At 55.4% G+C, this 25,529-nt stretch overlaps 1 protein-coding gene across 2 annotated transcripts in view; it reads right to left on the bottom strand.

The window, feature by feature from the left end:
* Positions 1 to 20,415, bottom strand: part of RET (ret proto-oncogene) — a 51,963-nt gene extending 31,548 nt beyond the window's left edge. For both annotated transcript variants that reach the window (XM_081569172.1, XM_081569173.1), the window contains exon 1: positions 20,014 to 20,415. In XM_081569172.1, coding sequence (XP_081425298.1) covers positions 20,014 to 20,089 — 76 coding nt within the window. In that variant the 5' untranslated portion in view covers positions 20,090 to 20,415. The remainder of the gene's footprint in view (positions 1 to 20,013) is intronic.
* Positions 20,416 to 25,529: the final 5,114 nt, after the last annotated feature.

Consider the following 25,529-nt stretch of genomic DNA (forward strand, 5'->3'; position numbering starts at 1 on the left):
TATTGATACACACGACAGCCTGAACACATCTCATAGACATCCTGCCAAGTGGAAGGAACAGCACAAAAGAATCACATGGCACCATTCCAGACTGATTTTAGGTGACAGAAATCAGACTGGGTACCAGTTGGGGGTGGAGGAGGCAACAGACTGGAAAAGCAGGGGGCATATTCTGGGAAACATACAGGTTTCATATCTTGATGGGGTGTGGGTCACACAGACACATCCATTTGTCAACAATGTACAGCCAAGATTTGTGCATTTCAACCTATGTATATGTGGCCTAAATTTATCACTGAGGGGCTGTGGGTAGAGCTGTAAATGCCATGAGGAAGAGGGATGTTGACCATGGCCATGCTGGTGAACCCATGGGGCACTCATCCTACTATGCTCTTGATTTGGTGTATGTTCAACATTTTGCATCATAAAAAGTTATTTTTAAATAGTAAGTTTTAAAAAGATGGATAAATGGGCAGGCGATGCTTAAAAAACCACTGAAAACCAGCCAATATTCTCTACAAAGCACAAAAAATACTAACACACAAAGCAAACATGAGAAACATTGTACTTGTATGTAAGTGATTTCTCTTTTCAATCAATTTGTTTTCCACCCACATTCTGCTTCTCTTGCAGCCACCAAGGTGAGTGGTTGGTCCGCTCCGCACCAGTGAAAGACACCCTGGGGCTGCCTGGATCTTTGAAGACACACTTGTGTGTGGGAAACAATCAAGTGCCAATTGGAGTCAGGTGAGGAGAACAGGTAAGCTCTTTTGGATCCCAAAGTGGTGAAACAGTAAGAAAACTGGAAGGTTGCCAGCACTGTGCCAGGTTTCCCAAGGATGACTTCAAAGGCAGCCCGGCTGGGAATGCCAACTTGGAGGAAGTGTGCATTGACTGGGTCCCGCCCACCCAGGGTGGGTGCTGCCCTGCCAGACAGGCCTGGACCATGGAGCCAGCAGGAGAGGGAGGGAACAGGAAGAGAAACAGAGGGAGAGAGAGGGAAGGAGGGAAAAGACAAAGGAGGGTAAGGAGTAAGGGGGAGAGGATGGAGGGGAGAGATGCTCTGGCCAGTAGTCAAAGGCCTGGCCCTGCACCTAGCACTCAAGACAGAGATGGAAGGAGGGGGCTGCAGGCACGGCACTGACCTATTAGACCTTCGGAAAACTGCTCCCTAGGAGTGCTGTCCCTGGAGTGGGACCCAGAATCACTGGGCCTCTGCAGGTGAGGTACTGGAAGGGCAGCTGAACTCCAAGGAGCTGGCTCTGTGCTGTGGCCTTCCTGCCCCGCCGCCTCTTGGGGGAGGGGATCCACCCAGAGGATCATGCTGCCCGCCATCGAAGCGGGTGGGAGCTCCAGGAGCCCCAGGAAGAAGTCACCCTGGGTAACTCTGGGGAGATAGCGCTGAGACCTGACTTCCCTTGCCGGGGGTCTCACCAGTAGAGACCACAACAGGAGCCGCCCACACATGGCTGGATGCCACCCTCCTGTCCCACAGCCTCCAAACTGGCCACGAGGACATGGGCTGCCTCTCAGATGCACTCAGGGTGCTCACTTCTTTGGGATTTAGTAGCCAACCCTAGCAGGGACGGCTGGCAGCCGTCCTTGGTGTCCCAGAGCTCTCCGTGGAGAAGTGAGGTCTGCATTCTGGTGCCCAGAGTACTGGCAAGGATGCTGGGGGATGCCTGCACCCACATCAGTGGAGTATCACGACTTTTGTCTCCTTATTCTCTCAGGATATAATCCCTGTGGCCTTGGTCAGCTGTGCAAGAACTGGAGGCCCTGGGAGCCACCCATGGGGGGGGCCTTGCAGATGGGTCTTCTAAGGGGGGCGAGATGCTCACTCTACCTGCCAGGTAGCGAGGAGCAGATCCAGAATGGGGCTCCTCCCCTGGGGCCCCCTTGAGCACATGTACTTTCAATGGTCTGGAGGCTGGGAGGTGCCAGAGCTCCAGGGAGCCCCCACCTCCGAGCTGGTCCAGTCCCCACCACATAGACCTCACGTGCAGGATGAGAGCACTGCCTGCTCTCATCTCCGAGCCAGGTCCTACGGGATCCATGTGGGGCCTGGTCTGTTGCTGCCAAAAGGGATTTGTGGGTTGGGCGATGATTGTGAGCAGAAACAGTCTTAAATGAACTTAAAATGCTTCCCAGGTGGTCCCTGCTCAGGGCATGGCTGCCTTAACGCTCCTCCTTGTCACAAACACTTTTATATGGAAAAACATATGGTCCAAGGCAGGGAACGAGGGTGTGGGTGCAGGGCTGGCCTCAGGGGGGTGTAGCCTGGGGAGACCACAGGTCCCCATGCTTGGTTTAATGCTCTCCTGTCATTGTCCTAAAATAATTCATAATTCTAGAACAATCTGCATTCTACGCTGGGCCCCACAAATGATGGGGACAACCCCAAGAGGTGAACAAGGAGAGCCTGAAATGGGCCATCAGAGGTGTCCAGTTTTCTGGGCTGTGCAGCTTCTGTAGAGTTCTGGCCTCCTCTGGGCCTTGCTTTCTCCGACTGTGAACAAGAGAAGGGCAGGCTGGGGAGAGGAGGAGCTGGTACAGGTGCAGACAGGCCTCACCTTTACACAGGTACATGTGGTATGAAGTTCTCACTTCTGATTTATCATCACTGGGCAAACCCCTTCACCGCCCCATTAAACAGGTAGAACACGGAGGCTGGGAGGTGGGAAGCCTTCCCAAGATCAAACAGCTGGAGGTTGGGCATCTCGGGGTTTGGTACAATGACTAACAAAGCGGCGATGGGACTCAGGACCAGGGCAGATGCTGGCCCCACCAGGAAGCCCCAGGCCCTGCCAGCTGACCACCCCTCCTTGCCGGCACCGTTTTGCCAGGAAGGGCTTCTTGACCAACCTCTGATGAGTCTCCCCTGGAACTTGGGGCAGGTTGACACAGCAGGACTTGCAAAGCCTGTCTCACCCATGCCTTCCACCCCTGAATGCCGCTGGGTGACAGGGTCCTCCCCCCACACCTAGTTTCATGTTTCTGCCTCGACAGATGTGGCCAGTACCACCTGGGGTTCTGGCCCCTCAAGCTGCCCTGGCATCATACCAGGGGGTGAGGAGCTGAGCTTTGCTCTCACAAGAGCGGGGAGGGGTCCCACACTGCTCATGACATACCTGCCAAAGGCCCAGGTTGCTGCTCGCATTTGCAGAGACCCCAGGCCCCCTTCATGGCCTGTGTATGTGCGCGAGTGTGTATGCACAAGCATGCAGCAGGTGGAAAGAGACAGACACATGGGCCCAAGATCCCATCTGCTCCCACCCTGCCCCACCCCTGCAGGAGAAGATGTGCAACTAACACTCAGTGGGGACAACCGGCTGTCCTGCCCCAAGCAGGGCCTCCTCCAGCATCTTTACAAGCAGAGCCACCAGGCACAGATGGTCTCATCTGGCACACGCAGTCACCAGCCTTTTTGTATCCTGGAAAGGCAGTCTTCAATGTTCCACACCTGGCTGGATGTGTCATTTACTCACATTTGTATGCAGAGAGAAGCAGGCCCGAGTCTCTACTTCACTTTCACTCATTCAACCGTCCACAAGCTCAGCCTCGTGTGAACACTCACACATGAACTCCTACCCACACTGGTCACACTCATACACATTCTCAGACCCACACAGATGCTGTGAGCACCTGCCTGTGCGGTGGAGGACCTTGCAGGTGGACGAAGGTTTCTGTTTGTCATCCCTCGCTTCTGCAGCACAGGGTGTGGGGACATCCTGCATGCTCCGCCTCAGTCCATACCAAATGCACGCAGCCCCTTGGCGCCAGCGTAGCCCACGCCCTTGCCCCGCAATCACCTCCCATAGCCCCTAGATGTACCCATCGCCAGCCTCTGCGCACCAGCCTCGGCTCCCCTGTGTACTGGAGGGTCACCTCCCGCTGGCCCCAAGGCTGCAGACCAGTCCTGGCCCCTGCAACCCAGCCAACTTTTCAACATGCAGTGGGCTGTGACCCCACTCTGGGGAGGGAGCCCCTTCCCTGAGCTCCCGCCCTCTGCCTGGTGGCCCACAGAACTCTCTTACATTCATTGCTGCTGATCAACTCTTATGTTAAGCTCCTCTGGTCCAGTCGCTGTGTGGGTGTCTCTGGATTGGACCTAGACTGATACACACATCTCTCTTACACTTAGCATCTCACATGCACATTCTCTCACCCTGTTGCAGACCCACCCCCTCCTCCCCCATCCTCTTGCTGATTTAGTGAGACATACCGAGTCTACCTAGCCCTGACTGCAGGCTCACCTCATCAGTGCCCCCTGATCAGCCCTGGCCATGAGGGGCCATGCACAGCTTCCCTGAGGTTCCTTCGACCTCCTTGCTACCCTCGACTGAGGATGTGCTGCCAGTCTGACCATACCAGCCCGGTCCAGGCAGGTGCTTCCTAACTGGGCACTCTTGACTAATCAGAGTGAGTGGCAGTCACCGTGGTCATCCCACACAAGGCCCCGGACAACGAATGTCCTAGGAATGCAATGTAAAAGCCAGAATTTGGGGCTCTCAAGAAAAAAACACATGGTAAGATGGTCTGATCTAAGAACTGAGTGGGGTGACAATAGTGCCCGTATCTGTGTGCAAGGCAGTAACTTCCCGCAGAATCCACTCACCGGGCAGCCCTGCTCCTGCCTGTGACGAGCACCAGATCCTGCAGATGACAGCTTTATTATGGCCCAGCACAATCTCCTTAACAGACGGTTTCCTAATGCCATCATCTTCTCTGGGAACAGGAAGCAGACCTCATGGACTCCTCCCCAGGGACGCCCCCTCTCCCTGAGGGCCAGCTGTCCCTGTGGGGGGTCCCCCCAGTCCCACCGCCCAGACAACAACTTTTGGCACCATTACCCTCTCCTCGTCCACCCCACCCCCCTCCTCTCATATCCTGTTCACGTTTTCTTTTTATTGTAGTTGAATATTTGATATGTACAAACAGTATATTTTGCAGAACATTTATGTCAAAATAGTATTCTGCAACAGACACTCACGAACCCGCGGCCAACTTAACTGGACGTTTAGCAACAGGGCTGCCCCTCCCACACCCCCCTTCCACCTCATCCACTCACAGCAAACATGACTCTGGGTCTGTGTTTTCCTTGCCCCTCTTTCTAAAACACTTTTACCTCATTCTTGAAAGGCACTTCTGCTGGGCAGAGAATTCTGTGTGTGTATGAGTGCTCAGTCATGTCCGACTCTTTTGTGACCCCATGGACTGTAGCCTGCCAGGCTCCTCTGTCCATGGAATTCTCCAGGCAAGAATATCTGGAGTGAGTTGCCATATTCTCCTCCAAGGGATCTTCCCGACCCAGGGATTGAACCTGCATCTCCTGCATTGGCAGGCAGATCCTTTACTAACTGTGCCAACTGGGAAGCCCACTTGGGAAGCTCTGAGACTTCTACAGGACAGTTAGTCTGTCCTTCAAAAGCACAATTCCGCTGTCCTGCTTCTGAGAGCTCTGTCCTCGTTCTAATGGTCCCTTCTTGGTTCTCTCTTCTCTCTGGTTGCTTCAGGACCTCCTGTGTTTGGTGTTTTCCTATTTCACTCTGATAAGCCAGCCTGCTCACTCCCATGTGGGGTTCCCTCCGTCTCATCTTATCTTCTAGGTGTTCTCTCCAGAGTCTCCTTAAGCAAATGGCAGCCAGTCCCACAGCTCGAATGGCTGCCTCTGGGCCAAGGACTGCCACATTCACCAGCCCTGACTTCCTCCTGAGTACCAGAGACATCCCTACCAACTCGCTCCATCCTCTCCCTCATCTCAGTTCAGCTTAGAGGACCACCTAGCCTCCCCAAGCCCACTCTTTTTTTTCTTTTGGCTGTACTGGATCTTAGTCGTGGCATGCAAGATTTCAGTTCCCCGACCGGGACTAAATCCAGACCCCCTGCTTTGGGAGCACAGTCTTAGTCACTGGACCACCAGGGAAGTCCCTCCTTGAGACCACTCTTGACCCCATAGGCCACTTGCCCCAGAGCAGCCAAGGTCAGTCAGATCAGGTCACAAGCTGCCTGAAAGAACTGTCTGAAAGAACAAACTACTGAGTGAAACAAAAATGAATCCAGGAAGGAACAAACTAATACATAAATGGTTTCATGGACAGAGTGGCGGGGGTGGGGGGTAAGGGCTGGGCACATTTGGAAAACAGTGAGAATTTGGGATAGGAGAGGGGGCAGGGGATTAGAGAGGTGGGTGAGATCACCTAGGCCAACACCCCCTGGCTTGGTCTGACAGGCACTGGGAGCCACAGGTGGGTGATAAGTGGCAGGATGAGCCTGATGGGAGCCTCACGGATGCCCCCCTCCCCCGCCACATGCTCATGAGGCTCGCGTGGGGCACACAGAGCCCTCTAGTGAACGACCCACCTGGGTGAGGCCAGAGTTGGCATTGAGCAAAGAAGCCCTGAGGACAGCGAAGAACGAAATCACTGACCATGGCTCAGGAAATGACGAACCGGTAATTGAGGAACACTGCCAACTGGGAGACATCAGGCAGAACGTCACACACGTGCACACACACGTGTGCACTCACAGGCAGGGTCACCCTGTAGAATGCTCCACACACCCTACAATCTCCATGTTTTGTCCCAGGTGGAGGCTGGTTTTGCAAGGGATTGTAATGTAATTTCTCCTTTTTAGGAGAAAAGCACACATCAGGAGAGCCCGTGCCTATAAGCACAGAGAGGGCCGTGCAGGCCAGCCCCACTGTGGCCATAAGTGGGGCTGATAGGATGCTCAGTTCCTCCTGTGTGTGGCCATAAAACCACTACCACCATCACCACCATTACCCAGCCCCAATCACCACTCCCAGCTACACCATCACCACTACCATGATCACCATTCTCTCCACAACCACCATCACCTTCACCCCCCCACCACCTACACAGCATCACTACCACCATCACTAACTTCACCTAAACTCCAGCCCCCCACTATATTATCACCCCCACACCCTAACCACCACTGACACATCACCACCCTCCCCACAACCATCACTTCACACCTTCACCCACCACCTTCACCACCACTGCTGACCACGCCTACACCATCACCACCACCATCACTCCACCCTCCAACCATCACCACCATCATCACTCTGTCAGGCATCCAGAGGCTTCCAAATGAAGCAGCTTTGCCAGGTTTGACCCACATAAGATGTGGGAAGAAAGCTGGACTGGAAAGACCCACAAGGCCAGCCCTGGGCCTGTCCTGCTCACTGCTGCATTCCCAGAATCTTGCCTGACGCCCAGCACAGAGCAGGCGAGAAGGGAAGGCCTGGGTGGGCTTCAGTAATTTGATGGTTCACTCACTTTGAGAGCCAGTCACCTCTGTTCACGGGTCCTGGGCTCAGCTTAGCTGTCACAAGCCAGTGCCTCCTTGCGGGGAATATGACAGCTTGTCCCAGTCCTGATGCTGGGAACTGAAGCCTCTGTCTACAAAATCATCATGAAAACTCTGGCCTGTGCAGGTGTACCCAAAGCTGGACAGCTAAGTGCATATGTGGGTGGTGAATAAAAGCCAGGGCTAGCTACTTTGCCTCGTGCCCGGTGAGGACACTAGTCACCATGAGTGCAGCCTCAATTCCAGTCTTAAATCCCCTCTTCCCAAATGCTGCCAGCAGCCCTCAGTGGGCAGCCTGTGTGCCACTGTGGCCACAAGGCTGAGTGGTCTTCCTGGTCTGGACTGGGCACCCAACAAAGGCCAGCTGGATGGCCTAGCACACAAGGAGGAGTGAGCGGCCACCCTGGCACACGCTGGGTGCCTGGGGCTCTCCACGCTCCTGAGGATTCTGTCCAGTGCAGAGCCCAGGCTCCTGTCTGCCTGTCTGGTCAGGGGCTTCACAAACAGCCCAGCTCTCCAGGCCTTCCCTCCATCATCCCTTCAGACTGAGCCTCACTGTGTGGTCCACGGTGGGCAGGGCAGGCGACCTCAGGCAGGGGTACTGTGTCTCCCCACACACCTGTCTGCCCCGGCTCTGCCTGGACAGGGCGGCTGGTGGCCTGGAAGAGGAGGCGGAGAGAGGAGGAGAGACCCGAGGACCAGGCCTTGCCTCAGAGGCACCACAGACCTATACGTACAGGCACCTTCCTCCACATGTGAAAAGCTCTGACTTGCCCACCTTGCCCGAGCTCTCACTGTAGACCTCACTCTCCCCGTCTGTTTCCCAATTCTGGGAAAGAGAATTTACCTCTTGCCCTCAGAATGGAACTGCAACCAGGCCTAAGTCTCCTGACAGCCCCCTCCTCTGCCATGCCATCCACACAGTCCTCTGCTGATGGGAGGGAAAGGGTCAGGGTGTGGCTGAAGTTTGGGGTAGTGAGGTGTGCAGACGAGGTCTGCAGCACAGCCGCATGGAGCCAGCAGCCCAAATTCCTCCCTTGTGCCCAGGCCCCAACCTTCTGCTCCCAGAGGCCTCGGGGCCAGGCTGCACCCAGCAAGCACCCGCGGCCACCACCCATGTCCCCACCCGCCCGGACAAGCTGCAACAGCCTCGCTCAGATGATGGACACTCCTGCCCAAATGTGATTTCCCAGCTGCCGCTGAGTTAATCACCAGCCTCACTGGCAGTTCCTTCCGGCTTCTATGCAAAGGAAACTGCCAATTAGGTTACAATTAATTTCTTTACCCAGGGCAAGGCCTGGCTGGAAAAAGACTGGCCACCCAAGTGGCCTGCTGATGACCGTGTGCAGGTCACCAGGCTCCCTTGGCTCTGGGGTTCCTGTGCTCTGTGGCCCCAGCCAACGGCAGCTGTGTCAGCCCCGGCTTGGGGGGCAACAGGTCAGGACATCCCAGGCTTTGACTCTGGTGCTGCTGCCCAGCAACTGTCCCCCTCATATCCAACAGGGCACTATGACTCAGATCTCAACAAATCTGCCACCTCACTGGACCTCGAACAGCCATGGTCCTTCTGGTTTCTGCCCCTCCCCCCAGCACCATTCTTGCCCAGCCCATGTTTACCATTAACCAGCAAGGGTGTCCCCAAGGGCTCATCAGGTAAAGAATCTGCCTGCAATGCAGGAGACATAGGAGACATGGGTTCAATCCCTGGCTCAGGAAGATCCCTTGGAGGAGGAAATGGCAACCCACTCCAGTATTCTTGCCTGGAGAATCCCACGGACAGAGGAGCCTGGTGGGCTACAGTCTATCGGGTTGCCAAGAGTTGGATTTGACTAAGCACAAGTGAGACGTCTATTGGGTTGGCCAAAAAGTTCGTTTGAGTTTTTATGCATGATATTATACAAAAACCCAAACAAACTTTTTGACAAGCCAATGCATTCTTCCTGAGAGGCTCTATTCCAAATGTTTCACGTGCATCACCCTACTAATGGACATGACAATTGCCAGGGGTAAGGACAATTTCTGGTTCCTGTCTTACAGCAGGGAAACCAAGGCAGAGAAAGGCTACCTTGCCCAAGGCCATACAGAGTGAGTAAGCCAGGACTTAAGGGTCCCACTCTTAAGTGTGCATGGCCACCAGGCCCCTCTGCTCAGTGATGGCTGTGCACACACATGCGGAAAAGCCAGGGCACCGTGACCTGGGACTCCAGGCTACACATCCACCTGCTTGCTGACCAAGTGGAAAATGCACCCTAAATAATCCTCCATAGCCTTCTTCAGCCTCCTTGAAAAGGCAGGTGCCCCTAAAAGTCTCGGGGAAATTTGTTCTTTCACATATCAGTGAAACAGAGCAAAGGCCCAGGAAGGCTGACCGGGGGTAGTTTGCTTAGCCAGCGCTGTCCAACAGGGATGGACACAGTCAAGACTCCTGAGTGTGCAGGCACCTGGGGGTGCTGGGGGCCTGATGTGCCCATGGCCCCTGGACACAGGAGTGAGCCTTCAGGGGTCCTTCTCTCTGCCGCTCTTAAGATCCTACTATTGCCGGTTTGATCCCTGGGTCAGGAAGATCCCCTGGAGGAGGAAATGGCAACCCACGCCAGTATTCTTGCCTGGAGAATCTCATGAGCAGAGGAACCTGGTGGGCTAGAGTCCTTGTGGTTGCAAAGGGTAGGATACAACGGAGGCTGTGTGCGCACGCACACATACGCACACACACTTCATCTTGAGAAGTGAGCTAGATACAAAGGAGAGATTTCAGCGTGACTAGTGAAAGCAGAGAGACAAGTGCAGAGCCAGGCCCAGGCCGTGCTCCTTCTCTGCCTTGCCGCATGGCCAGCTCAGTGCTCAGCCTCTCTGTTTCCAGCTGTGAACAGGGACAGGGACCCTCCTGGAAGGGCTGCTGGGACCAAGCACCTACAGGTGGGAGCCAGAGCCACTTCTCCTCCTTTCTCTCTCCCTCTTTTTTTTTTTTTTTGCAAAGAACACATGGTTTGTAAAAGACAACTTGTCATCAGCAGCATTTATTCAAAGAACTAAACAGATGAAAAAATAAAAGCAGACTAACATTCTGACCCTTGGAGTGAGACTGACTGAATTCATTCAGCCCAGTGTCCAGAGTCCTAGCGGCAGCATCCCAAGGAGGAAGCCTTGGAGTCTCAGGGTCTCTTGGCACCTCCCTTGAGAGTCTTGGGAGAGGGAATAGCCAAGGGCAGATCCTCCCATTGAGGGAGCTCAGTCTAACCTGGGAATGGTCCCTGTGCTCTTTTGACCTTCATCACAAGGTCAAGGAGAGGGCACTGGATCTGCCACTGAGGCAAATCAGATGCAGTGATTCAAGTAGGACAGTCCCAGGAAAGAGGAGGGCAGAGGGACAGGCAAGAGGGAATGCACTGGGGTCCTGGTCAGTGTTTGCTGGGTCACAGGCTGCGGCCCCAGCCTCAGGCTATGAAGGGATCACGCAGGGGCTGACCACCAGCAGACGAGTTCTGGGACGAGGGTAAGCCAGGCTGCTGGGAGGAGGTGTGTTTCTGCCCCATACTGGGGTCTTTACACCCTAGTTCCCCCTTACACCCAGTTCTGTTACAGAGCTCAAAGCTCCCCCAGCCAGGACCTCCTGGAAAACCAGGAAGGTCGCAGAGGCAGGGAGAGAGGATGCTGACTGACTCTGGAAGGTCAGGAAGACCATGTCTCCAACCTGCTTCCTCCTTTCCAGACTTACCCTTCATTTCCAAATCAAGCACTTGCCAACCTGCAATAAATAACCAAGAGTCTGAATAAAGAGCAAAAATCTCCCAGATACTGTGTGGGAAGAGGAAGAAAAAGGGAAGCATACAAAGTCCCAGAAGCATCCACGGGACAGCCTGACCAGGAGCCGCCTCCTCCCTGACTCCTGAATGAGACCTCCCTGGGCCCACAAAGGCTTCCTGCTAACCCCTCAGTCAAGATCTTCCCACCCTGAGCAGGGTCCCAGCACTCATGCAGCCTCTGGGTGCGAGAAGTGGGGCGCACTGCTTTGGTACATTCTGCTGTCCCAGGAAAAGAGCTTCAAGGGACTGGCAGCACAACATTACACAGCTGCAATTACGGTGATCAACTTACCCCAGATCTGCCTGGTTATTTTGAGTTTGGATTGAGGTTTAGTAAGACAGGACAGCCCTGGGTTCTCCTATTGCTCAGTCCTGTCTTGGCAAGTGGGCTGGGTAGGTCACTTGTCCCCAGAAACCCCCACCTTCCTCCCCAGCCCCAGATCATCTACAGGATGGTCCTTGGGCACTGGCATCTCACATATAAGAAGGAACACCATTGCTTCTGGGACATTTGAGCTCAATGTGGCTTTACGGTCTGTGTCTTCTGAGACTATCCTTAGGGTCCCAGTGGGGTCACAGTGACTCAGCCCACAGGAGGACACCAGATGAACCCATGTCCTCTTCTAAAGAGACCTGGGGTTCAGACACTGAAATGTCTCTGGCCAAAAACTGCTTCTTGGCAACACCTGGTGGAAATTTGATAAAGCAAAGTAAACTCAACAACAAAAGAAGGTCCACCCAATTAAAACAGGGGCAAAGTAGTTACTTCTCCAAAAAAGATACAAATGGCCAAGAAGCAAGTGAAAAGACTCTCAGCATCACTGATAATTAAGAAAAAGCAAATCAAAACCATAGGTGAGGACAGGGCTCTGTATCCAAGAAGATGGATACAATTTAAAAATATAAACAGAAAGTAACAAGTGTTGGTGAGGATGTGGTAAAACTAGAACCCTCACACACAGCTGGTAAAATTGTAAAATGTTTCAGTTGTTACCAGAAAATAGCTTGGGGGTTCCTCAAAGAGGAAAAATTGAAATTATCACATGACTGGGCAATTCTACTCCAAAGTAAACACCTAAGAGAACTGAAAACAGGGATTCAAACAGATACTCACACATAAATGTTCACAGCAGCGTTACTCACAAAAGTCAAAAGGTATAAACAACCCAAATGTCCACCAAGAGATGAATGAATAAATAAATGTGATACATGTTGCACTGGCCCAAAAGTTCATAAATCCAAACAAACTTTCTGGCCAACCCAATACATGCAATGGAATATTACTCACCCTTAAAAAGGAATGAAATACCAATACATGCTACAATGTGGATGTACCTCCAACCAAGTAAAAGCAGCCTGACACAAAGGTCAATTTATATTAAATATCCAAAATAGACAAGTCCATAGAGACAGGTGCAGAGTGGCAGTTACCAGGGGCTAGTGTGGGGGGACTAGGCACACTGCCTAATGGGTATGGGGTTTCCTTTGGGGGGCTGACAATAATGTTCTGGAACTACACAGGGGTGATGAATATGCAATGCTGTGAATGTACTAAATCCCACTGAACTCTTCACTTTCATTTTGTTATGTGAATTTCATACCTCAAAAGAAGTGAATTTTAATTGTTTACCACCCCGTTCTTCTTCCCCCCATCTCCACAGGAGAGACCACCCTGGAAGAGGCAGGGGCGCAGGGGCACAAGTCCAGAGCGGACCCCAGGAGCCTGCACAGGTGCCCCAGTGTGCATCCCACCTAACCACCATGCTCTCCTATGCACACTGGCTTCTCTTGCAGAGAGAAGGACCCTGTGATGTGATTCCAGCCTGTGGACATGGGCAAAGAGCCCAGGGCCCTACAGGCCTGACTCCTCAGAGCTCTGGGTCCCTTCTGTGCACACAGTCAGGTGTGGAGTGGTGCCAAGGGCGGGGGAGGGGCAGGAGCAGGAGACAAATGAACAGTGTTGAGACATTGAGACTGGGGGTTTCTGTCACCCCCAAGTTCACAGTCTTTCCTGCTCACATAGGTACGGGAGATAGGAGGCTGCAGAAGCAGATTCAAGAGGGTCCCAGGGGAGATTTCTCAAGGCTCTGTGGAGTCACATGTGGTCTCCTGTAAAGATCCCCTGCAGGTGCCAATCTGATGAGGAGGCTCAACCCAGTGGCAAAGCATGTGCCCACAGCACAGAGTGCATGGTAACCTTGTACCCATGTCATGGCTAAGAGGTTGCAGAATGGAGCTCTGATTCCATCCTTTCTCCTTCCTAGTAAGAAAAAAAAAAAAAAAGAGCAGCAAATGCGCCACAGGCAATGCTGGAAGGGCAGGCTGGGGGAGGATGCAAGGAGAAAGCCCACTCAGGACCAGCCCCCCCCAGCTTCTGGGTCTTTCCCTGTATCTGTGTCTTTAACTGTTTTAGGAGCAGAAAAACTTGAGGAAGAAATTCCATAAACTCTTTTCCCTCCACTTGGACTCCTACCACCACGCTGTGCACTGCCAGATCGCTCCCCACCCCCACACCTGTCTCACTCTCAGGTTCTGGCACACAGAACGTATATCTCCCCAAGCATTTTCCAGGCTATTAGTAGAAACTTAGGAACTTATACTTTCTTTTTTCCTATTTTTGTTAATTAAAGCTTAGGAACTTACATGGTTTCTTTTCCCCTTTTGCTAAGACTAAGAGCCACTGGAATTTTCTGGCAATCCCATAGGCAGGAATCGGGGACTAGAACCAGTTGTGATGTCCATCGTCTCACCAGGGAGGTTCTGATTGTTTCAGAAGCAGAATCCTTTCTCCAATCACAGGACAGTCAAGAGCTGGTACTCAGGGCACAGCTTGGAGCTCTGCTTCCCTCTCCCGGCCACCCTGCCCCTTGGGTACTTCTCTGGAGCCCAGGGTCCTGTGGAACCCAGATAGTAGCTCCCAGGTCAGAAGAGCGAAGGCTTAAGACAGGGATAAAGTAAAGTCACAGTACCTGAATCTGAGGGTGGTGGGCTGCAGCCCCGCCCCCAGGACCTGGGTCTGCAGAGGCAGGGGTGTCTCCCCTGAGTGGGTCCCAGAACTGGGCCCTGCCTGCCACAGAGGTCCCCAGCCCCACTAGGTATCACTGATGTCATGGAGAGCCTGCACCGGCCAGACCAACAGGTGGGCACACACCTGTCCAGGTGCACAGGTGACCTTTCTACAGTGGTGCCTTGGCTGCTATATACTCTGTGGAGCCACTCAGCAGGCAAAAGCAAACAGAGGTGTTTGCTCAGGGCTGGCCACCTGCTCTCCTTGAGGGCCCAGGTGGTGGCTGAACTGCCTTCCCCAAGGTCCTGCTGGCGTCATCACCCCCCAACCACACTTTCTAGGGGGCGTCAGTTCTACCTCACTGCTCTCTCTCACCTCACCCCACCTTGCCCAGGGTCTCGGAGTGGACAGCTCATAGGGCCACTGGCTTACAGTCTCCAGCCTCAGGGACAGGTGCCAGGGGGTCCCACAATTACCCAGCTGTGAGGCCAGAGCTTGATGGAAGCCCCAGTCTCGTCTGGCCCACAGCTCAGGGAAGGTGGATGGTGGGAGGGTTGGGAAGCGAAGCCAGGCAAGAGGTGGGCCCCGTCCACAGGGGCTCCCAGGGCTTCAGCCTGAAGGTCCTCTGAGGTGTGGCAGAGCCCTGTCTAGGGATCCACAGCCTCCCTTGAGCATGGGAACACGGGGTTGGAAGGGGGGGGATTGGAAGGGGGGGGCCTGGGCTGCCACTCCGCTGCTCTGGGGCAGGGAGGGAAAGTCGTGTGGGCTCTGGAGGCCTGAGTCTTCAGGACCCCTGAGCCCACCTAGGTCATGGCCCTCAGAGGGACATCCTGGGCTGATCTCTCTGAGTCATACCGACCCCCCAGCCTTCCAGGGGCTGAAGCGCACCCACCCATAAAGCATAGCACTCGGCCCTTGAAGACCCAGGGGAAGCAAGTGAGAGGGAGGGAAGGAGAGAGGGGGACGACCTCCACTGCCATCATACCCTGTGGCCCAAGGCCAGGAGGGCCCCTTTCCTGCCTGGCAGCCACCATCCCCCCTCCCACCCTGCCCGCCAGCCCCCCAGCTTGCCTTCCGCCACAGACTTCCATTTGAAATCACACACACACACACACACGTTTGTGATGAGTGACTGCTTGGCGCTTCCTTTACTCCCCATTTCTCCTATAGGGAGACAGCTCTGAGGTCAAAGTCACCTTCCGCGGTCTCCCCGGGTGCACCCCTAGTCCTGGAGAAGCTCCCTGGGTGGCAGGTGGTCCCTCAGAGGGTGTTTGTGGGCTGCTACTTAGCAGCAGCAGCAGCAGCAGCAGCAGCAGCAGCACCAGTAGTGTTATTGTTACTATTAAGTCACTCTCTCAGAAAAACAATTGCAAAAATCAGGAGAAAGAAGAGAAAGAAATGAAGAGGAGGAGGAGATGAGGGACTGGAGCCCAAACACAACCCTGACACAAGGAAGTGTCCTCCCCCACATCCACAGGAAGGGAATGGGTCTCCACAGTGGAAACTAGCCACTTCCTCTGGATAGAAGGAAGCAATACTGTTGTGAGGGGCACTTCTCCAGCTCTGCCTCTTTCCTGGGGTGCACAGTGGGCACTTTCTTCTCCCATAGTGTCCTGGAGTCCAGGTAAGGAGACACAGTTGTATCCATGCGCCCTGAAGCCCAGCCCCCACCCCCCACTCCCCAGCACAGTGGCTTCTGTCAGGTTCCAGGTCCCTAAGCAGAGGCGGGTGCAGGGGTCACACTCTCAGCCTACACCACTAGCATGTCCCCTCCCCTGGGGCCAGTTATGACAGGACCCACCTGGAGGCAGTTCCTGGACCTGTAGGACTCCAAGACATCAGCTAAAGTAGCAGTCCCACCTGAGAATCAGCCAGAGTCCTGGGGGCTCCTGACTCAGGCGTTGGGGAGCATGGCAGCACACTTCTGTCCCAGACCCAGGCCAGGCTGTCCCTCAGGCCCCCGGAGCACCCCACCAGAGGGTGACCAGTGGGTGAGCAGGCTCAGGCCACCTTCCCCTCCCAGGACCCCTCCTGAGCCCTGTCGCAGGTCCCCACCACCGCTGGCCCAGAGGAGGGGCTTGCTGAAAACCAGAGGACCAGGGCACAGTCATGAAGTCCTCTTCACGGGCTCAGGTACACAGGCCGTGGGAGCCTCAGTTTCCATACATGTGAAACGGGAAAACAAGGCCACATCCCTCAGGGTTTCAGGAAGATACAGTGAGTAGCAGACAGGCGGTGCTGAGCACAGGATCAGCAGGCCGTGAGCCCCCTGGGGTGGCCATTGCTGGCATCACCTTATCCAGCTAAGACCAATGGGCAGAGGACACCTCTCTCGGGTCACAGGGGGAGAAGGCCTCAGACAAGGCAGCAGCTTCCTGGCCAACCCCCCGCCCCCCCCACCGCCTTGGCACCCCATACTCCAGTTTAACAGATACCATAATTTTTAATTTGTTTTCTCCTCCCCTGGCTAAAAGGCCATTAGCACCCCATTAGGTGAAAGAATCCCATTTTCTTTACACCACCAAGGAAACAGTGATTTACTTAGCCATCCCTAACGCAATTCTGCAGGATAAAGGCAATTTTGCAATGGTCTCAATAAACCTCTCCATTTGCTCTCTGCTCGCAGACCCCACCCTTAGGAGCCTACCAGCTGACCCAGCCCCTTGCTTCCTCAGAAAGCTGGACTCTGCTAGGGCCCAGGACAGTCAGTGGGGGGCGCAGGCAGCTCCCAGAGGCCAGAAGGGCTTAGGGGGCTGTGATGGAGGAGAAAGAAGGCTGGACCCAGGTGAGCCTGGTGAACGACTGGACCACCACTCGTCCCTGGCCAGAGAGGGAAGGGGCAGAAAGAGAAACAAAGAGGTCAACAGAGCAGCCTTCCTGGTTGAGGGGCTGCGCTGGCACCTGCTGGTCCGGGCAAAAGTGGCACTCCCAGGTCCAACTGCAGAGAGGCAGGGCCCACAGCCTGGAGAGCAGGCTGTAAGTCATGGCCAGTACTGGGAGTGAAAGGCCCCAGGGGCATGCAGGCATGGAGGACAGGTCTCTCCTTGTGGGCAGAGGTGCTGAGCAAAATGGGACCCCAGAAGCCAGGCCAGGAAGATGGGAGAGGTGAGGCCTAGTGAGGAAGAGCAGGGGTTCAGGGAGAAGGTGCTGGGTGAGCGGTCAGCCTGAGACATTCAGGGCGAGCCCTGGAAGCTGGGACTCAGTTTCTTCATCCATGCCACAGGGACGCCTGTACCTGCACTGGAGCAGCAAAACATCACACACTCTTCTGAGAACTTCTAGATGGGAGTTCTTTAGCTCTGGATCCAGGATGTCCCAGGTGGATGGGCTGTGCCCCCTGCATGTGAATAGGGAGAGGCAGGTTTCCCTATGTATACACGCAGGGGTCCCAGTGTGTGGGAGTGGCAGGGAGAGGGGCTGGGTTTCCCAGATGAGGGTGTAGTGTGAGGGGCTGAGCATGGGTGTGAGTGTGTCCACAGGCCTCATGATCACGTATCCTTGAGAAAGGGCAGTGGTGTCTCAGTGATCACCACGAGTGAGTGTGAGAGTGTGTGAGCATGGATTCAAGAGTGTGTGTGTGTGCCCATGTGTGTCCTCACACAGATTCCAGAGTGTGGGTGAGAAGTCCTGCTCTACTCTGGGAGTCTGTGTCTGGGATGGCACCTTTTTCTGAAGGCGTGTGCATTCTTACACAGTGAGAGTGTGTACACGTGGAGGGGGGCACACTCTAGGGGTCTGGTGATGTCCTATGACCTTGCTCTGAGCACCCCTGAGCCCTCTAGCCCATCCCTGCCAGCCCTGAGGCAGTGCTTTCCTTCCCCAACACTCGGGTCGAGACCACTGCCGCTCCATCTGGTTGCCTCCCTACCCCGCCTATCATCAGTCGTCCAGCACAGAAGAGAGCTTCCGGTCTTGGGGAGGCAGGTCTAGGCTGCAGGGAAGGCTTTCGCCCTCTAGAGACCCAGCCCATCCCCCAGGTAACAGGCACGGCCACTGAAGGGCTGCATCCACAAGGGGGCGCCCCGAGGCCGAGCTACTCCCAGCCTGGGCGAGTCCCGGAGCAGTGGCCCGGGCTCACTCGTGGCAGCCTGGAGCACCACACCGAGAGAGCTCCAGGACTGCCACTCTGAGTAAAATGTGCCCGCAGGCCTCTCCAAAAGCCCAGCTGTCTCCTCCTGGGTACCGCGGGGCCACCTCTCCACTCTCAAGTGTCACCAATCATGGTTTCTTACTCATCCCGTTTGGAAGAGTGGGTGGGGAGGAGACCTGCTTTCCCTGGATTGGAGGGCCTTTCTCCCACCGCCCAACTCCGTGAGGCCAGGCTGTGAAAAAGCCACTTGCATTCCTACCAAGTGTCACAGGTCCATGCTAGCAGCCCCGCTCCCAGGCCAGTCCTCCTAGCCTCGGCTGACACCCTGGCTAAGCATAGGAAAGACATGGGAAGTCCTCTGCTAGGTTCTGAGGCCGCCCAGCCCACCCTGGCTTCGGGCTCTCACCTGATCACCCACCCATCACTACAAAGTTGCAACGCAGAGTTACAAGAGATCTTCTGAACACCTTGTCTGTGTTTACTTCTGCTGTCTTCAGCATTCTCCTGCCTGTTTCCCCCTCACAGCACCTTGACCGCAGACTCCCAATGCTTCCCCCATTCTTCCCCAGGGCATGGAAAGGATTTCTCCCTGCCTTTCTTGTGATGGTCTGGGGGCCCATCCTAGTGTAAGTATCTGCCTCTTGAGCTTAGGATCCAGTCACAGAAATGAAACCTTGGGCAGGCCTGTGAACCGTCTGTGCAGGACCCAGGGCCAGAAGCAGGGAACCACTACCTCTTGTATTCCCAAATGCCGCAGGGAAAGGTGGGGGAGGGTGGCGGGGGCTACTCTCAGAGGGAAATTTGGTGCATACATGTAAGTATTTAAGAAAGAGAAATCGGGGACAATTTGAGAGAAACTAAAATTCGTGGCCAAGGGGGGTTACGAGCAAAGTTCCACAGCCTTGAGGTTCATTCATCTTGTCAAGAGTTTTGGAAGTGGGGGCAGTGACCAGCCTTTGCAAAGCCACTTCGAATCCTCCGAGCACCGATGCTGATGACTCACAGCCCTACTCCACTTCAGGATGGTCAAAGCGCTTGGTGCAGGTTGGCCCCGAACCGTCAAATGTGCCAAAGGCCGCACCTTCAGGTGCCCCTGCGGGGCAACAGCAGGGGATTCCAAAGACGCGGGTGGGACTGGAGCCAGGGCCGGCGGCGCTGGGCCAGCCCTAGCGGGCCCTCGAGGGCAGCCTCCCTGGAAACCACAGGCTTGTGGGATTTTTAAGGAGTAGGGTGGCGAGAACGCTCAAGGGAAAAGCAACCGTTTTAAAAAAAGCAGATCTCCTCCGTTCTCACCTGACAGAGGATATCAGAGCTGGAGGAGAAACGCACCGACGTGGAGTGCGAAAAGGAAACCAAGACGGAGCAATCGTTCACAGAAACACAACTCCTCCTGCTCCAGTGGTAGGCTTTCTAGGGCTACCTTACCCGTCCTCCCCCACCTGCACCGAAACACCGACAAGATCCGCTCGGTTCGCCCCGAGACGCCGCTGTGGCGCGAGGCGCAACCAGGCAGGCAAGCGCGCCTGCGACTCGGGCCCTGGGCACCGACCCTGGCCGCCCGGCCCGTGTCCCGCCCCGGCCCGAGACCCGCCCAGCCTGGGGCCCGGGGCGCGCTGCCCGCCACACCACCCACTCCCAGTGGAGCCCAGGCGGCCAGTAACTGCGTGGCCCGCTGCCCGCCGCAAACAGAAAGGCGTTTTCGAACGCGTCCACTCCACCGCGCGGCGCCAACTTCACCCCGGCCGCCGCGGACACCAGTCCCCGACAGAACTCACCTTCGCCGAGCAGGGGCAGCAGCAGAAGCAGCAACCGCAGCCCCACGGCGCTGGCCGTCACCTTCGCCATCGCCATCGCCGATGCACGCTGCGGCCGCGGCGAGAGGGACGCTTCTTTGGGCTGGGGGGCTCAGAGGCGGGGTGCGGCGCTCAGCCGGGCCGCCCCATGCCTGTCCCGGAGCGGAGGACGCAGCAAACACTGCGGGCGCCGAGCGTCGGGGCGCGGGCTCCCGGGCACTCTCCGCAGCTGTGCGCGGGGCTCCCGGCGCAGGATTGAGGCAGGGAGGGCGCGGGCTGTGCCCGAGGCGAGGGCAGGGGCGGGGCGGGGCGGCGAGGGGGGCGGGCCGGGGGCGGGCCGGGGGCGGGGCGGGCGGGGCCAGGGTGCGGGAGTAAGGGCGGGGCGCGGGGTACCACCCCAGGCGATGCCTGGTGCGGTTCTCCCGGGGCGAGGGTCAGGAGACGAGAGCCTGACGCGGGGTTCAGGCCGGGCGGGGCACGAGTAGGGGCGAGGTGCGGGACCTGGGTACCGGCCTGGCAGCCGCAGCCCCAAGCCGTGCACCTCCGCACGCACAGTCACTCTTCCTCAGCCTGTGCGCCCTCTCGCTGTCTCTGCGCTTCGACCTTCCCTGCCGCCCAGAGAGGGCAGGGAAACCAGGCGGGGATGCGGGGTCTGGGCGGACTGGCTGGGGGTGCGCCGGAGCGGACAAGCAGACTAGGCAGGCGCCCCGCCTCCAGGCTCCGGGAGCGGCGCGCATCCTCCGTCATTTCTCGGAGGGGGGAGGTGCGGTGGGAGCGCGGCCTCCCTGGGGGCCGGAGGCGGGAGGAGGGGAAGAGCCCCCGCGAGGGACCGCGAGCCGGCGCGCCTTCTGCGCACTCCAGGGGTGCGCCTGGCGCGTGGCTTCCGTAGTCCCTTTGGGGGTGTCCTAGCGTTAGTTTGTGAACCCCTCTTTAGGACTGGTCCAGCCAAAGAAAACAGGAATCTGACTGGGCACACCTGTCAAAGAGACGGGGAGCTGGCTCTAATGGGATGCTTGGAGGGTAATACCCTGTCTCCCCCATCACACATTAGAATTCTTAGCATGTGGGGCTGACAGGGTAGCAGAACTAGTAGCAAGGAGGAACTGGAACCCAAAAGAATTTAATTTTGCCCCAAGAAATGATGCCCATAAACACATCTGATACTAAAGAGGGAAGACTCTGGGTCCCTAACGTGGAGGTTCTGGGTTGAGGTGGGAGGTGAGTGCTACCCTCCTGTGGGAAAAGTCCACTGTTCTTCTCCCGCCTCCCAGCTGCCTTTTGAGGTCTGGCCCCCACCGAGGCACAGAGGAATGGGAAGCACATGGGACTTTGGGGTGGGAGGATCCCAGGTCCCTAGGCCTGAGGTGCCCCTATTTCAGGGTCTTTTCTTCCTGCTGTGCACAGAGCCACACCCTCCTGCCTGGTCGAGCTCAGGGCTGAGTAAGAGCTATACACATCACTGCAGATATGAAGTCAAAGTGAAGTCACTCGCCGTCAGGAGGAGGAGCTGCCAAGACAGGCTGGCTGGGGGCTCTGCCAGCCGAGATGTCCAAGCCAGCCTGTTGGCAGAAGGCCAGGGCACAGTGCTACCAGCTCAGGAGAGCCACCCTGCGGCCACCAGACCTTGTGTTGCCTGCCTCACCCTCCCAGGGCCTCAGGCCCTTGGACCTCTGGGGCAGGAATTGGCCGTGGCAGACTCCCCTGGGTGTGGACAGGCCCTACCTCTGGTGCTAGCCTCCTGTGTGTAGTTCTGTCCCCATGTATGCATGAGCGTATACCTGAGCTGAGAGCTCAGGCCTGTGCACAGTGAAGAGACCTGAATTAGGAAGGGAGATCCCAAGAGAGACTTCTTTGTTACACAGAGGCTCCTGTGGCAGGAGGACGCAGAAGGAAGAGGGTGGCCTGGCTCATTCTTCCAACTGGCCCCACCCTTGTTGAACCGCCCCGGCCAAGCCTTGGCTGACACCGGTCAGGCTGAATGTCCAGTCATGCTCTGGGTGACCACCTCAAGGGCCCATTGGACACTCTGCTCCTGCCTGATCCCCTCAGGCCCTTGCACTCCCTCTCCACCACCACCGGGGGTCTTGAGGACATCTGACACTATGGTGGGGGTATTGCCTTCTTCTTAGAAAAAAGTCCAGGGAGCCTCCTGTGTGTAGTTCTGTCCCCATGTATGCATGAGCGTATACCTGTGTCATGTACAGGGACGCGGATGCACATTCTCCCCCATGTGTATACCCAGGGACCTGACCAAACAATCATCCAGGAGAGGGCAGAGGTGAAGTGTTGGGCTTGCTGGCCTCGGTTCCTGCATATCTATGAGACCCAGACAAGGCCCACCTCCACCAGAAGGCCTGATGTCAACTCTTTGCCTCGATCACCCTTCCATGGGCCACCCCATGGAGTTGTTTTTCTCCTCTGAATTTCTGGCCCCACCTTGCTCTTTTCCCTTCCTTCCTCTGTTCTTTCTTTTCCTCCCTCGCCTGCTTCCCTCCCCCTTCTCTGGAAGCATCTCTTCTCCATTCCTCCCCACAGCACAAGAATCAGGCTAGCTGAATCACTGGGGCCTCGGGGTCTTCATCATGTACTAGAACACGGAGGTAATAATACAGTAACTACCTGGCAGTGCTGTCAGGCTGAACCCAAATGAAGCTTTGACAGAATCAGCACCATTTCTAGCTCTCTAGAAAATGAGCTTTTTTTTTTTTTGGCTTTTCTTCCAGGGGTCCTCTAAAGTCCAAGATGCTGTCTGGGTGGTAGGCTGGGGGCAGCGACCTGGTGTGAAGGTTGCAGGTGGGGGTTCTGAGTTGTATCCCAACTGTCTCTCTCTGGTCTGTGTGACCTCAGCATGTTTGCAACATCTCTGGGCCTCAGGAAAGCAGAGCTCCCTCCCCTTAGGTGCCTGAGGACAGGTGAATCCGCAGCAATGGGCAGGAGCTGTCCTTATTATCACTGATTGCCGTCAGCTGTGGAAGCTGAGGCCAAGACCAGAGTGGTCGGTGGACATTGCTCAGGTAGCACAGAACACAGGTGGCCCCTAAAACGAGCTGTTTGCTGCCCTCAGCTCTGGCTTCCCACCTGCACAGGTAACAAGTCACACCTGTAAGGGGATGGCAGCCAATGATACCAGCCTGCAGGAGCCAATGCCTGTCTCCAGCCCTCCCCATAGGACCTACAGCTTTCTCAGTGGAAGGAGAGAGAACCCTAGAACCCCAGAGTCCTCTTTGCCACTGCAGCACTTATCTGAGCGTATAATTACACATTCAGGAGTGGTGGGTTGATTTATGCTCATACCTCACCCAGGCTTTGGGGGCTTTGCTCACATCAAGTCCCCAGCCCAAGGGTACCACTGGCCAGAGACCGCTGGAACCTGATGGGACCTCAGGCCTAGTAGTGCCCGCCTCTTGCGTCAGGGACACCAAGGAGAAGGCCTGTCCTAGCTTACAAGCAAGCCATAGCAGTAACAGGGAGCTCGAATTGGCCAGTCTGACAGATATGGCCTGAATGCTTTTTAGAAAAAACATCTCCCAGGGCAGTTTCATAATCTGCCTCGTAATGCAGATTTAGACAAGTTTTTACGAATGCACTTTTTAAAATAGATCTTAATGGATCCTTTGCAGTAGTTACAGTCCATTGTGTAAATGCAAACAGAAGGCTTTTTGAAAACATGTATTATTGATCAGAAAGGCAGCAGCAATTAGAAGCCAGTATGTCATATCATTCAATACACACTTCCTATACAACCCTGCTTATGCTCACTCATAACTTTCTGACAAATTATCCTGTCACTGGGAAGCCTTTTCTTTTCCCTTTTGCTTCTAGAAGCAAAGGCGAACCTCCCCATCAGTTATTAGCTAGAGGTGAATGAAAAATTAAGCTTACCTTTACCATCACAAAACCTATTTATGACTTCTCCGGTTTCCAGACTGAAATGGCAAAACCTTCAGGTAAGATGGATGATGCATCTACATTTGGTCTGTGGCCCACAGTGGAAAAACAAAACAAAACTGGTGACAGGTAGCATGTGCTTCGGGAGGGCAGAATCCCAAAGCCAGGGAGGTCTGTCTTGTGGCAGGGTTGCTTAGCCAGGGTCTGTGCACAGGGAGCGGCCTTGGATGTCCATCCCTGGTCATGTAACCTAAAATGATCAACAAGCATGAAGTTAAGCCTTGTTTTTGCTCAAAAATTCATATCCGAGTCTGTATTTCACCCAATCTGCACATTTACCATTTGCTTTTCTTGAAAAATTCATCTATTTAATAAATATTTGCTGGGCACTGACTATTTTCCCCGCACCCTTTTCAAACTACAGTGAGCTAAGCCAAGATCCCCCTTTTGGGATGCTTCTCAAGGACAATCGCCAACAGGTAAGGCACAGACACACAGGGCATTCACAAGTGACCCCAGGTGGGGAGGGACGCCAGGCAGGGTGTCTGTCAGGGTGGATGTCCCAAGGAGTTGACTTTGGGCAAAGAAGACAGAGCTGTGGGGATGGTGCTGCCCACAGGGAGCGGGGGAGCAGGGAGGTGACAGGGTGGGCCTTGGGGTTTCTTCTGTTGCCCCAGCAGGGATAAGAGGTCTTTGTCTCCCTGGGAAGCACCTCCTCGGCAGCCTCACCTCACCCCTCTAGAAGGTACAGTTCTGGTCTCTGAGAGGGTTACAGTCTGCAGGATTGGCAGAGTGAATGCTCTGAGCCAGGCAATCTTTCGGAGCGGAAAAAGCCTGCTGCGTTCTTGGTGTGTTGACAAATAGGAAGTCCATTGACTTAATGTCCTGTAAATGGCTTCCGAGGCCTCCTTGCCCAGGATGGGGTGGGTGCAGCTCCAGGCACATCCGTCTCAGGCCTGCGGGTGCTGGGGCAGTGTGTGTGGGGGTGCCGCTGTCCCTGGAAGGGAGGGGGAGGGGGGCCGGCCACCTGCCTGTGGGAGGGCACAACCTGTGTGGCTCCCCCAGCCCCCTGTGCTTACAGACAGGCCCACGAGCAGCAGGGCACTGGCTGACCCCCAGGCTCTTCACCCCAATCCAGGAAGTGCTCCTTAAGACCTTATTCAGTGATGGCAGGAGCCCCAGGTATGGGGGGGCACTGTCTCTGGTAGATCTAGGGTGCCCCCATTGCTTCCTCTCCAACACCTCCCTAAAGGTGGCTATCTGAACCTAGGTGCATGGTGGGGGTGGGGTAGCTCCCAGCTCTGCTGTAGACCACTTACCCAGCCCAGGTGGGCACCCCTCAGCACCCCTGTTTGCTGAGAAGCTGGCAGCCTGGCCTTCATCCCCAGTGCTGTCCACAGAATGTTCTGTGATGGTGGTAACTTCCTCCTCTGTTCCATCCAATGTGATGGCCACTAGCCAAGTGTGGCTTTGGAGCACTTGAGATGTGGATGGTGCGACTCAGGAACTGAATTTATAATAATGTAAAATTGAGTAGTCATACATGGCTAGTGTACTTATTGGGCATTGATGCTCTAAGAAACACCTTCCCAGCCTCTCACTGGGGCTCC

The sequence above is a fragment of the Giraffa tippelskirchi genome, chromosome 2, assembly GCF_054371585.1.
Source record: "Giraffa tippelskirchi isolate mGirTip1 chromosome 2, T2T-mGirTip1v1.2.pri, whole genome shotgun sequence".
NCBI lineage: Eukaryota > Metazoa > Chordata > Mammalia > Artiodactyla > Giraffidae > Giraffa > Giraffa tippelskirchi.